The following is a 14,763-nucleotide window of genomic DNA, read 5'->3' as shown; positions in this document are numbered from 1 at the left end:
TTATTTAATTAATAAAATTAAGGCACTTCCTTCTGGGATTGGATCTCACAAGCATTTAAAAACTGCTTGTACAAAGAATCAAAATGTTACCCATGGAGCTGAAAAACCTAGGCACACTTACAAAGAGCATGGAACTTAAGATACTGACCCCTGTAATTTCAGCTGACTGGAAGCCATCCTGATCTTCCTACACTTCTGTACAGCAGAGTATGGCCTCCCTAAGGATGCAGCTTCTCAAGAAAGCTCATCTGTCAAAAACAGGGGCCTAAGTGAGCTTCTACATCTCATGCAAGATTTATCAAAGTATAGGGTATCTACTAGAGAAATCATGAATGCTCAGGACCCAAAGGCGGCTATGATAAAAGAAAAAGTGGACCTTCCCCCCGACAGTTGAAAGATTAGACCTGAGTGAGCTCAGAAGATCCATAGAATTCCCAGAACAGTAGCCAAGTGAGAAGCAAATCAAGTGCTTCTGGAAGCTGAAGCAGCAAACTGTTGAAAATGAAAAAGCAGAGATTCTTAAAAACTAGCTCTTACACACTGAGTTTCCTCCAAATATCAAGGTAGCACTAAACATGAAGGAGAAAGAAGACTCAAGGCCAAGACACATGTTCAGAAGGAAGACGCCCTCCTCCTTCAAGAACATCTTACCTAATCTTTGTACCAAACAATGATTCCAACAAAAGGACTTGAAGAATGTCGATTAGCAGCCCTCAGAGAACATCAAGAAAAACAGGGTCTGATGGAGCAGCAGAAAGACAAAAGAGCCCTGCAGGAGTGGAGAGAGCAGGCCCAGATGCTGAAGGAGGAGGAGGAACTCAGCCAGCTCTTGCCTTCACTGAGGGACATGATTCCAAAGATTCCATGTACTACACATCCGCTAGATCATGGGAAGATACCAATGAGTCCACGTGGCAAAATGAAACACAACAAAGAGAGCTCATCTTAGGCAAGTGAAGAAATAAGTGCCTCCCAAGTGGCAGCAGATCGGGAGGACAAGATAAAGCAGCACATACTACAAGTGCATACATACAGCAACTTCCAAGGTATACCAGGGCTGCAGGAGATGAAGACAGCCACTCAAAAGGATGAAGTAATGAAACTAAAATTGGAATTGAAGAGCATGTTTGCAACAATTAGTAGAAACCTTTCACTTCACCCACCAACAACACAAATTCAAAACCTATTTTTTAACATGATGTATTAGGAAAATGTTTGTAGTACCAGTGTCACAGATTTTTAAGTATGAGGAACCAGCTCATCTCTTGTATGATAATGGGGACTAGTGTTAAAAATATTCAATGCTTTTGTGATTTATTTCACAGGTAGCCCTTTGTTGTTTTTATATAAATTTTTGTTCCTTTTCTGAGGCTATGAAAGTTTTAAACTGTATTAAGAGAATGAGAATACTGCAGCCAAAAAAAAAAAAATACACAAAAACCTGACGGAAGGGCCGGGAGATGGCTCAGTAGGATGAGCGCTTGACTGGCAAACGCAAGGATCTGAGTTCAATCCCCAGTTCGGCAATAAAAAAAAAAAAAAAAAAACCTGCCGGAACCCCATGCCTGCCTCAACACTGAGTTACATCCTCAGACCTTTTATAATTTTTTCTTACCATTCAATACCTTTCATCTTATTTTTGTTTTTTCTAATTTTTTTTGTTTTTTAAAAGATAAGACATTTCTAATATGTATTATTATACTCACTTTAAAATAAATTTTAAAAATAAAAAGGACAAAAAAATTCAAGATTAATGGAAAGGAAGAATTAATGCTTTAACTATTTGATCAATCTTACATGCCTATATCTGGTAGTCTGAGCAACAAGGCAAGGGTAGGGACCAGGGTTTGAACCCTGGTACCACATGCCATGCGGGCCCTGCCCCAGGGCCTGCATGAATGGGTGTGATGGCACATGCCTGTAATCTCAGCACGGGAGGGTTAAAAACAGGAGGATCACTATGAATCTGAGCTGCATAGTGAGACTCTACAAAATACATGAAAGAATTAAAAAGCAAATTTGATGATAAAAATGTGTAATACAACAACTATTTGTTAATTTCCTGCTCTTGTCTTAAAACTCTGTACCACTTTGTCTCATGGTGCTTTGTCTTTGTTATTTGTTTCTGTTTCTTTCCTCTTTAAAATAAAATTAAAAATTTTCTCTTCTTTTAAAAAATTAATTGTATGTATGTATTTGACAGGATCCCATCAAGAGGTCTAGGCTGGGCTTGTGATCCTCCTCCTGATTGAGCCTTCCATGTACCAATATGCCTCGCTAAGCTACATATGCTATGGTTCCATTTATAAAAAAATATTTAGAGGGCCAGGGAGACAGCTCAGTAGAATATGCACTTGCCTGGCAAGTGAAGGGTCCCAAGTTCAATCCCTGGTACCGCAAAAAAAAAAAAAAAAAATTTAGAAACAAAAAGTAGATTAGAGGTTTGCAGGAGGTAGGGTTAATGGCTGCACAACACTGTGAATGTTCTTAGTGCTTGGAGTTGCATATTTAAAAGTGGTTAAACTCTTGGCCACGGTGGACCCGGAGAGATCCAGCCGTGCCAGGAATGTCAGATCTCGCGTGAAGCGGCTTTTCGGCAGCTTTTCCCCACTCCCAAGCCCCCCAATAAAGTGATTTGGTCTCCAAAAAAAAAAAAGTGGTTAAAATGGAAAATTTTATGTTATATATATTTATCACAATTTAAATGTATCATAATATAGTCAGCTAAACATACTTCATTGTACATTGTAGAAATACAGATTTGAGACAAAATCCTGATGTCCCAAGAGAGCAGGGAACAATAGACAGAGCCCGAGGAGAGTTGCTGTCTGTTTGCAAATTCCCGGAAAGCTGGGACCCAAGGCTGCAGATAACAGCTTCTCCTGCAGGGGCCCTGTCCTTTGATCCCTTGCTTGGGATGTTATCGGCTAGCATGTATGTCAGCCTAGTGTAAGGTAAATGGTGGAAGTCAACAGAGATAGTAGTTTGTATTCACTTAAGTAATTATGCACATTCCTTAGCCTGCCTTTACCCCTCAATAAATGTAAGATGCTTCTGAGGCTCTGGGCTCACTTTGAGAGAAACTAATCTCAGTGAGACCTCTGAAGCTACATTCATCAGGTCTTCTCCTCGTTGTTTTTTTCGGCACCAACCCGTAACATACAACAGTACATCACTAATGGGTAAATTATATGATATATGAATTACATCTTAATGATGCTATTTTTTTTAAAAAAAGACCTAAGTACTAATATATACAATTGAATAAACCTTGAAAACAATGGAAAAGCCACTCAAAAAAGACCATTATGATTCCATTTTTATGAAAGATTCAGAGCAGGCAAATTTACAGAAACAGAAAATAGATCAATGGTTGCTGGGGAGTACAAAAAATGAGTTTCCTCTTGGGGTGGTGAATATGTTCTAAAACTCACTATACTGGTAGCTGCATAATTTTCTGAGTATACAAAAACCTATGAATCATATATTTTAAGTGGTACGACATGGATTATATCTCAATAAGGCCATTATAAAATGTATGTATTCAAATATATATTCATATGCATACATGCATATAGCAGGAATTTAGTTTTTTAACTGGTAAATATATTAAATAGGTTAACCTATTTACCTAAATAGGTTATATTAAATATAACCTAAATTAATAAAGTACTGATTATAGCACATCTACAATGTTGGTTACTACTAAGTCTTCAATATAATGTTCAATTGTTATTTCTTTTTAATGTTCAATTGTTATGTTGAACACATGACTGCATGTTGAATGCATTATCAATTATATAAAATACACATACCATGCGAATTTCCATTTTAATCTTTTTTTTTTTTTTTAATTAGTACAGGGTCTACAGGGTCTCACTACGTAGATCAGACTTGTAATGATTCTGTTTTCCAGCCTCCCAAGCACTGGGATTATAGTTGTGCGCCACTACGCCCAGTCTCATTCATCGTCTCAGCATGCCCAGGAGTAGGGCTGGCATGGCACACCAGGGATCAAATCCCAGCCCTTGAGTTTGCCTAAGCAGTGTTTTAATCCACTGAGTTATCAGTCCAGCCCTCCATTTTAACCATTTTTAAGTGTACATTTTTGTGATATTAAGGACATTCACAATGTTGTATAACCATCAGCCCCCGCCTCTGGCAGCCACTGCTCTACATGGACACATAAGACACAAAGTATATACATACAGAAAAAATACTAATGCATATGTACAGTTATGAGCCACACAGTGATGTTTTACTTGCTAACAGACTATATGTGACAGTGGTGCCCATAAAATTGTAACCTGTTTGTATTACCTGGCAACACTGTACCCATCACACCATTGTAACACAATGTATTACTCATGTGTTTGTAGTAAAGTACCATAGACAAATTATGGCATTGCTAGCTATATCAGGTGGTTATGTGTAGTACATACTACTTGATAATGATAACAAATGACTTGTGTTACTGATTTACATTTTTTCTTTTGATTATTTTGGAATATATTCCTTCTACTTATTAAAAAGTTTACTATAAAATAGTATGCTGGGCCGGCCAAATAGCTCAGTGGATTAGAGCACCTTCAAGCAGGTTCAGGGACAGGGGGTTCAATCCCTGGGCCTGCCGTGCCAGCCCTGGGGCACGCTGAGATGGCGATTGAGACTGGGCATGATGGTGCACACCTGTAATCCCAGCACTTGGAAGGCTATAAACAGCAGAATCACTAGGAGTCTGATCTAGTAGTGAGATCCTGAACACCCTGTAGACCCTTCCCTAAAATACATTAAAAAATAAATTAAAAAACAGTATGCTGTTTTAGATTAGTAGCATCCTCATACATTTTAAATTTACTGTATCTATTTTTTCTTCAGTGCAGCCATTGAATCTAGGTCTTTTGCACAATCCCAGCCCTTTTTAAATTTTTATTATTTTCCAATGACCAAGGATATGAAGGTTCCCGGAGGGTGGTGGCCTTGGAAGTTCCACACCCCAATGTCCTCTTTAACTTTTATAATAAATAGCTAAAGTAAAATAAAATAAAATAAAATCTTAAAATATACAGATAGATAGATAGATAGATAGATAGAGTCTCAGTATATTTCTCAAGCTGGACTCTTTAAGTTGAAATGTTCTTGCCTCAGCCTCCCAGTGCTGGAATTACAAGTGTGTGCCACCACAACTGGCTCTCCTGTGTGTCCCTGATTGCATCAAAGGGCAAATCAAGTAACTGTATGGTGTAATGACATTTTGATGTTCTCACAATGATGAAACTGTCTTGTGATGCATTTCTTTTGTTTTGTTTTATGAGATAGGGTCTTGCTGTATAGTTCAGGTTGCCCCTTAACTATATAGCCTCAGATGTCCTAGAACTTGTGGTAATCCTCTTGCCTCAGACTCCCGAGTACTGGGAGTACAGGTGTGTGCCACCATGCATGGCTATTGTGAGGCATTTTCTATGTTGTATCTCTATCAAGTGACATATGATTATGTCTGCTAAGTACTTACTAGTGTGTACGTGTGTGCATCTGTGTGTGTGTATTTGGGGTTGGGTAGGTGGACATGTATCATTAGACTATTTCTTCTCCATCTTGAACTTCTACTATTAAGATGCTGGATCTCATGGTGCCTTTATATTTCATCATTACAGTTATTATTTCTGCTTTAAAAACATTTTTTGGTCTATGCCTAAGGATATTTTCTCAAGTATTACTATTAAAATCTACATTTAAAAAATAACTCGGGCTGGTGAGATGGCTCAGTGTTCTAAAGCACCTACTGAGAACAAGCTACGCTAAGCAAAGCGCAGGGACCTCTGTTCGATTCCCCAGCACCACATGCCAGCCAGCCCTGCCCCCTGGTTGGCTGAGCTGGCCACACACAAACACAAAATAAATATTGGAAAAAAAAAAAAAAAACTCAGGAAGAAAAAATTTTACGGTTTAATCTCTAATGCTAATAACATTGGAAAAAGTATATATTCTCTAAAACAAAGAATCCAACCTCATTTTCTTCTCTTTCAAGCAGGTCTATTCTGTGCAGGATTTCTTTTGCTGTCTTCCAGTGCTCTTCAAGATTCTTTTCTGTTACATTAATGTCCTTTAATTGTTCTGCTTCATTTTCATTAAAAGAATAGTCTCCTAGACTTAGAGATAATTTTTCACCTTTGTAATATGGAGGAAATATGATGGGTTTATACATTACTAGAAATATTACATTTCAACCTCATGCTCCACCTCTCACCCCTTGTCCAAACTGTCCATCTAGGTTATTTTAAGTGTACTCAAAGTAATGGAATGAGTACTCAAGAGAAGCCCAGGACTGAAAATGTCATAAATTAGATTTTTCAGAGTTACAAGAAAAAAGAATAACATGAAAATATGTTATTCAGAACACACAAAGACCCTCAGGAATATGGATATTGGTTTAAAGTAGGGTATTTGGTTGTTTTAATGCAAGGGACTGAGCCCAGGGACCCACACATGGTAAGCATGTGCTCTATCACTATAACATCTCTAGCTCCAAAGTAGTTATTTCTAAAAACAGTATTCAGAAAATAGTTCTTTCCTATATCTTTTCTTTTTTTTGGCGGAACCGGGGATTGAACTCAGGCCCTTGCACTTGCTAGGGAAGTACTTATTCCACTGAGCCATCTCCCTGGCCCCTCTATATCTTTTAAAAAATACATTATATCCAAAATTTTCTTCCACAAAGACAACAATCCTCATAATGGCTGTGCCCTCTGTGCTTCCGCCACCCTAGTCATCAGTTCTCTGAATGCACTATGTTCCTTCCTACCAAAGACTGCCCTCGCTGTTGCTTAGGCCTGAGACCTCATCCATAATAAATTTCCTTCTTTTTGCCTTGTCATTCAGACCTCAGCTCAAAAATTACTTTCTTCCAAAGATGTTTAAGTGTAGGTCTGATTCCTTTATTATAAACTCTCAATCATCACGGTCCATCTCTTCACAACCCTTATGTCTTTCTGTCGTTGTTTTGCTTTTTTTGTTGTTCTTTTTGAGACGTGGTCTCACTACAGAATTCAGGACTAGCCTTAAGCGCACTTTGTAGTCCAGGCTGGTCTCAAACTCACAATCCTCCTGCCTCAGCCTCCCAAATGCTGGGATTATAGGCTTGTGCCACCATTCCCAGCTTTTTTTTTTTTTTTTGAGGTACTGGGGATTGAACTCAGGGCTTTGTGCCTGCCAGGCAAGCACTTATTCTATTGCATGATCTCCCCGGTCCCTATTTTGCTTTTTTGAGACAGGGACTCACGATGTAGTCCAAGCAAGCCTTGAACTTGCTATGTAGCTCTGGATGTACTCAAACTTTTGATTCTCCTGACTCAGCCTCTCAAGTGCTAGGAATACAAGTATACCCTAGCATCTTAGCTTTCCTCAAGCCAATTTATATTAATATATGATCTCATTTACAAAAAATTTTTATATTGCTTTTTATGTAAACTAAGCACTGAGTACCCATATTGTGTTTTTCTTTTCTTTTCTTTTTTATGCTCCTGAAACCCCTTCCAGTGTGTTCCTCTTTATTCATTTTCAGAGTACAAACTTAAATCTGGATAGGCTGAATTAAACCAATCTACCTCTGGCAGGTGTACTCAATATGCTGTATAAAGTATAACATTCAATTTATTACTTCTTTCTCAAGAGAGTTTTCTTCAGTCCATTAAGACCCAGCTCCCCTTACATGGGCTTTGGTGGAGGTCGTGGTGCAGCATCAGCAGGTCTAAATCGGGGTGGAGGAGTTCAGTACTTACGGGCTTCACGAGATCGATTTCTGACCACTTTGCTGTGAATGGCACAACTCACACAATAATGCAGCTTCACATACAGCTTGGGAAGCACATAACCACCAAAGACACTTGCTTTGGAAATGTCCCTGATGGTGACGGCCTCCACTTTGTTCCGAATGACAAACTTCTTAATAGCCTTATCCTTGGGTACGCACCGGGCGCAGTTTGTGCAGCGAATAGGCTGCACATGACCACGGCCCTTTCTGGCACGACCGTTGTTCCTTCTTTTGTCATCTTGGAAAGGAGGACTCAAAAGAGGCTGTGCTTTTCTTATCACTGTATCTCCAGTTGCCCAGCAGTGGCTAGCACATAACAGACATTTTAGGATTTTTTTTGTGGAACCAGGGATGGAACTTGGGACCTTGTGCTTGCCAGGCATATGCTTATGTCACTGAGCTATGTCCCTGGATATTTTAGCATATTTTAAATAAATGAGTATCTTCTATATTATGATTGTTTTTTCAGTCTTACTGAGACAGGGTCTCACTATGCAAGCTGGCCTTAAACTCACATTTTAGTGTAGGCTGGTCTTGAACTTACAACGATCTTCCTGCCTCTGCCTCCCGAGTGCTGGAATTACAGGCTTGTGCCACCACCCCTGGCTACCTCTATTATGATTACAAACTAAATTTGGCTATGTGGAATAAAATAAGTGAACTATCTCTATTGTTGCTCTCTTCTGGATAGGACTGTATATGCTGAAAGTATCCTAGATTTTACAACCAAATTATATATTCTGTTTTTCAAGTACAAGAACCTGGAGGCTAAAAGGGTATTGCTCACCAAAACAGATAAAAATTGTTTTTACAAATGTCAGTTGCTATTTTCTTATATAACTGTACACTTACTAATCTTTTTGCAGTTGTGAAGCACAAAAGTGGCAGCTTTGTTTAGTTCCTCATTCTGAGATTCAGTTAAAGCCTGTATCATGAGTGGAAGTCCATTGTTTTTAAAAAGGTCATACTGATTTTCCTCTGGAAAACATATCAAAAATTAAAGTAGAAGACAACTGTTTTAAAATAAACTCAATAGATGAGGCAATAGTTCTTTCTTAGTATAATAAACACTTTAAACAAACATAGTTTAAATTTTTACAAATAAAAAAATAATTTCTGAGATGTAGCCAGATTAGTATCATATCTCATTAAGAGTAAACAAACTACTCTCACTTGTTTTGAAAAAATGTAGAGCAACCACATGCGGTAGCACATGCCTGTAATCCCAAAACTCAGGAGACTGAGACAGGAGAAATGCTGCTGAGCACAAGGCCAGCCTGGTCTACACAGTGGATTCCAGGGCAGCATGCACTATATAGCCAGACCCTATCTCAAAAGAAAAGGAAAAACAATGAATAAAAAAAGGAAGGGGGAATAGTAAGGAGATGGGGAGGGGGAAGAGAACGGAAGAGATGGGAGCAAGAAGGGAAGGAGGGGGAGGAGGAAGAGAAGGAGGGACAGCAGGATAGCTCAGTGGACTAAGCACCTGCTCAGGCAAGAGCAGGGACCCAGGTTCCATGCCTGGCACCACATTCCATGCTGGCACTGCACTTGGGCATGCTGAGCCAGCCACTGAGACCTGGCGTGGCTGAGGGCCTAAATTAAGAAGATAACATTGGCAATGGATAGGAAAGGGGCATCAGCAGTAGAACCACAGGTCTTAATGGCCAAGTGAATACAATGGGTGGAGGAGGATGTGGAATTAAAGTAACCAGCTGGGCCCAAATGACTGTGAGAAGTATTTTAAGCTTTTTATATGACTATAGGGGGAAAAACAAACGTATTTTCACTACTGTTTTAATAAGCACACTACATAAATCAATACTTAACCACAATCCTCTGTGCAGTGACCAAGAGCAAGAATGATGCTAAATCTTTCTGCTGAATCCAGGCTTTCATGAGACAGTAATGCCAGAAGTTTTGAAACAATGCAGTATTTAGACAGTACCACTCCAGAAGTAGCTATTAGTATAAAATAAAAAAGTACAAATTTAAAACTTGTAAATGTACATAAATGTTTTTCAGAACTTCTCCAGTAAGATTATATATATAATACCTAATATGTACATATAACATCTAATATATGTGACTCCATGTGTTTATATAAACTCATCATAGTAAGGATTATTATAATAATCCTTATTAATCCAACACAAAGTTTTAGTTGTTCTGCATAATATTGTAAATACAAAGTAATAATATCTTCCTAAAGGGTGAATATCTACTTTTATCTTACACATCTCTTCTTACCCACGCTGGACACTAGTAGCAAAGATATATCTACATAATCAAATCCTGCCTAATAATAAAATATTCTCTTAACTGACCATGGGTCTACTGATGTTGTTTCTCTTGTTTTGATTTTTTTCTTGTTTGTTTGTCTTGAGATAGGGTCTCACCATGTATCCCAGGCTGGCCTCAAACTCATGGTAATCCTCCTGCCTCAGCCTCTGAGTGCTGGGATTTACAGGCATGTGCCTTCATGCTCGGCTTCTACTGACATTAAAGATGCAATGAAACATAATTGAATTTATACTCACAGGTGATAAAATTGAAGATTTCATGATGGGTCTTTTTTTTTTTACTAGAGTTTACCCAGAGCCTAACAATACTCGTGCCAAGGATAAGGCTGTGAATTCCCCAAGGGACTATGTCTTAGTAAATTTTCTATCTCTGGAGCTAAGCATATAACACATACTCCATTGCTGTTTGTTTTTTTTTTTAAAATGTTTTATTTTTATTTATTTATTTATTTATTTTTTTGGTTTATTTTATTTTTTTTTCAACAAATAATACACTGCATATATTCTTCTTAGTGGTTAATTGCTGTATCATTGCTGTTTTTTAAATACTACTTTTTCAGTTAGTTGCCATGGTCAATAGTCTTCTATTACAAAGATTTATAGACTATCATTAGATTTGGAGTCAGAAGGCCTAGATATGAACTCTGAGAAAAGTTAAAATTTCTATGAAAAAAAATTAGACTAGATAATTGCTAAAGTTCCTTTCTACTTGTTGAGAAGCTATCTAATCTATGTTAGTGTTTAATCTTCCATTTCAACACTCACCATGCTGAACTCAAACAAAATTCAATTTCAGAAAACTTGCTAACAAGAATATTTTACTCATGGACCAGCTAGATAGCACAGCAGATTAAAGTGCCTGCTTAGGCAGACACAGAGACTGAGGGTCAATCCCCAGCATGCTAATCTGGGTCCCACCCCTGGGGCATGCTGAGACAGCGACTGAGACTGGGCGTGGTGGCATGCACTTGTAATCCCAGCACTAGGGAGGCTCAGCACAGGAGGATCACTATGAGTCTGATTTGTGTAGTGAGACCCTGTAGAACCTGTACTAAATACATTAAAAAAGAAAAAAAAAAAAAGAATTTTTCACTCACGATTATCAGCAATACATGCATCCATTGTCTTTGTTACCACTACTGCAAGCTTAGCACTGGAAGGAGTCTTGTGTGAATCAGATTCCAGTTGTACAAGAGCTTGAGACAGTATATCCAGTCCACCCACGGATATAAAGTATTTCTGAACATATGCTTAAGGAATAAAACAGAGGAACTATTAGTATCTCAAGCAATGCTAGTACATGATTTTATTCAATTAATATGCACCAAATATGCCATTAACTTGACTGTTTCAATCATGAAAAGTCCCCAAATTAAAGAATTTTTAAAACTCTTCTTTTGGGGGCTGGAGAGATAGCTCAGTAGAATAAGGGCTTGCCTGGCAAGCGCAAGGGCCTGAGTTCAATCCCTGGTTCTGCCAAAACAAAAACAAAACAAAACAAAACAACCCTAATCTTTATTTGTGCATATACATAATCAAAGAGTAGATTACTTAAGCACTTTACTGTGATACAACTACATGTATAATATAATACTGCTTTTTGTGTATAAGAAATCTTTCTTACTTCATTTAATGAGGTCTGCTATGTTTTGTAAGAATATTAAACTATCCTTTAATGTTACTAAATAAGTCTTCTAAAAGAGCTACAAAGAATAGATTAATTCATGTAGGTTGGTATTACAATTTTGGTGTATTTTCAGAGAGTTCAGGCTGACCTTGAACTTACTATGCAGCTAGGCTGGCCTTGAACCTGCCACTACCCTCCTGTTTCAACCTCCTGAGTGCAGGATTACAGATAGGCACCACCACAGTTGGATGGCATTGAAATTAGCAAACTGATTATCTAAATTAGAACATAACTCATTCCTCAGGTTGCTAAAATCTAAAAAGGGCAATTTATTTAAATGTTCTTTTCTGTTTTTTGTTTTGTATTTTAGGGATGGGTCTACAGGGTGTTCAGGGTATCACTACTAGATCAGACTCACAGTGATCCACCTGTTTACAGCCTCCCAAGAGATGGGATTATAGGCACGCCATCATGCCCAGTCTTACTGCGCCCTGTGGGTGTGGCCAGCACAGCAGGTCCAGGGATCAAACCCAGGGCCCCTGTGCCCGCTTGCAGGCACTTTAATCCACTGAGCTATTTGGCCAGCCTTTATTTAAGTGTTCTAAAACTACCTCATTGTTCTGATTTACATGTAATTCTTCTTATTTTATATTATTGAGCAATATTTCAAGCAAAGATCTAATGACATACATATTTTTAAGTCTAAAGCCTTTTGTTCTCCTGTTGAAAATTTTTCTAATGGGAAGTATCCCATAGGTCTCTGGTTCAATAGTCTTCACAGCCCCTATCCTGGAAAAAGGTTTATATCATCAAATGTATATGCGGGCTGGTATAGTGCTTATAATCTTGCCGCAAATTTTTGTTTTCCTTAGGTTAGCCTAGTCCTATAAATTAAAGCCAAATGATTAAAAGCAAAGATCAGCCAGGTACACTACCACACATCTATAATTGCAGCTACTACAAAAGCGAAGGAAAGGGGCTGGTGAGATGGCTCAGTGGTCTAAAGCACCTATTTAGAACAAGCTTAGCAAAGCACAGGAACCGCGGTTCAATCCCCCAGCACCACATGCCACAGCCAACCCTGCCCCCTGGTGGGCTGAGCTGGCCACACACACACACACACACACACACACACACAAATAAAGAAAGAAAGGTAGCCTTAAAAAAAAAAATCAAGAAATTAAATAAATAAATAAATGTTTAAAAAAAAAAAGCTAAGGAAGGAGGACTGAAAACTGAATGACAGGTTGGGCAACTTAGTATGAGGCTAAAATAAAGTCTGGGGAAGGAGCTCACAATACAGCACTTCTGAGTTCACTCCCAAGACCACTTAAAAAGAAGGCAAGGATTAATTTCTGTATTGCTCAGTAAAACAAAGATATTAATAATCTACAAATAGTACATCAAGAATTTCATACATCTGAGAAACTAATAAGGAAACATTATTTAGGGATAAGCAAACTTTTTCAATATTATACACACTCCAAAACAGTTTCTTTAGTAAAATAAATTTTTATTTTTAAAAAATTTGTTTTTTCTAAAAAAGGAGTTTGTTTTAAAGAGCTGAGTATCTAACTCAGTCTTCTGCATGGGAGAAAAGGGTTCTATCACTGAGCCACACCCCCAGTTCCCCACACCAAAGCACATATATTTTAAGTGCTTAGATGATTATGGCCCTATGTTATTATAATGATTCTAGGTTATAGCTTAAGTAATAAAATTTCAGGTGTATAAGCAAAACATTCTAGTTCATAGTAGTTGTATGTTGAATATTTCAGATTTCTTCTAATTTATACTTCATACCAGCCTTCTGAGAATAATAAAATCCTGTAACTATCATTCATTTGAACTGTCATTTAAAGAAACAGGAAATGACAAGGTATCATACAAATAGATTCCAATTAGTAGAAATCTAGAGATATATTTTGCATGTAAAACATGACTGTTTTATCTTTTTATGCATTTAGGACAGGGTCTACAGCGCCTACAGGGTCTCATTACGTAGATCAGACTTGTAGTGATCCTCTTATTTTCAGCCTCCCAAACGCTGGGATTACAGGCGCACACCACCACACCCAGTATCAATTGCCGTCTTAGCACACCCCAGGGGCGGAGCTGGCATGGCACGCGGGGGATCACGAACCCTAGCCATTGTGCTATGCCTAAGCAGGTGCTTTAGTCCGCTGAGCTATCTGGCTGGTCCTAACATTTAAATACTTGAAAATAGGTATAAATCAGAAACGTATAAAGTTTCAATTGCTCCACATCTTTATCTCATTTAATATGACCAGTCCTTTTTTACTTTTACTGATGCTATTAGGTGAGTTTTGGTACCTCAGAAGAGTTCTAGTTTAAATTTCTCTGATAATGCTTTTAAGCATCCTTTCAAGTGCTTATTTTCACATTTTCTTTGCCCATTATCTCTTCAAATATTTTACCCAATTTTATTTTATTTTGTAGTATTGAGACAAACCCATGCCCTTGTATATGCTAGGCAAAGGCTCCCTCACTGAGCCATATCTTCAGCCCATTACATTTTTTTTTCCATTACATATTTTTAAACTGTTAGGTGAAGGTCTCTGCCACTGAGCTATACTCAGAACCCACTGCCCACTTTTTAATCATTAAGTTGCTTCTATAAACATACTCTGTGTTCCAGTTTTTAAAAATTAAGTGTGTGTCTCAAATATTTTTTCCTAGTCTATGGCTTGACTTTAATTTTAACAGTACTTTTTTTTTTTTTTTAAATGTGTGTGGCCAGCTCAGCCCACCAGGGGGTGGGGCTGGCTGGCATGTGGTGCTGGGGATTGAACCGCGGTCCCTTGTGCTTTGCTAAGCTTGTTCTAAGTAGGTGCTGTAGACCACTGAGCCATCTCACCAGCCCCTTAACAGTACTTTTTGAAGATCAAAATATTTTAATTTCAATGAAGTGCCATGTATCATGCTTTCTGTATTTAAGAAATAGTTACCAACCCCGAAGTTGTATGGTTTTTGTCTATCTATGTTTTGTATTTTTTACTCTT

General features: G+C 38.1%; 1 protein-coding gene and 1 pseudogene across 1 annotated transcript in view; one reads left to right on the top strand and one right to left on the bottom strand.

The window, feature by feature from the left end:
• Terb1 (telomere repeat binding bouquet formation protein 1) overlaps window positions 1–14,763 on the bottom strand; it is a 47,130-nt gene that overhangs the window by 17,659 nt on the left and 14,708 nt on the right. The window contains exons 6-9 of the mRNA XM_023709337.1: window positions 11,211–11,363; window positions 9,641–9,772; window positions 8,663–8,788; window positions 6,008–6,168 (exon numbers count right to left, since the gene is read on the bottom strand). Of these exons, the coding sequence (XP_023565105.1) occupies window positions 6,008–6,168; window positions 8,663–8,788; window positions 9,641–9,772; window positions 11,211–11,363 (572 nt within the window). The remainder of the gene's footprint in view (window positions 1–6,007; window positions 6,169–8,662; window positions 8,789–9,640; window positions 9,773–11,210; window positions 11,364–14,763) is intronic.
• LOC111815085 lies at window positions 236–1,207 on the top strand (annotated as a pseudogene).

Source organism: Octodon degus, unplaced genomic scaffold (genome assembly GCF_000260255.1).
Source record: "Octodon degus isolate 3935 unplaced genomic scaffold, OctDeg1.0 scaffold00011, whole genome shotgun sequence".
In the NCBI taxonomy this organism is placed as follows: domain Eukaryota; kingdom Metazoa; phylum Chordata; class Mammalia; order Rodentia; family Octodontidae; genus Octodon; species Octodon degus.
The sequence above is the reverse complement of the archived record's forward strand: the minus strand, read 5'-3'. Positions and strand labels throughout refer to the sequence as shown.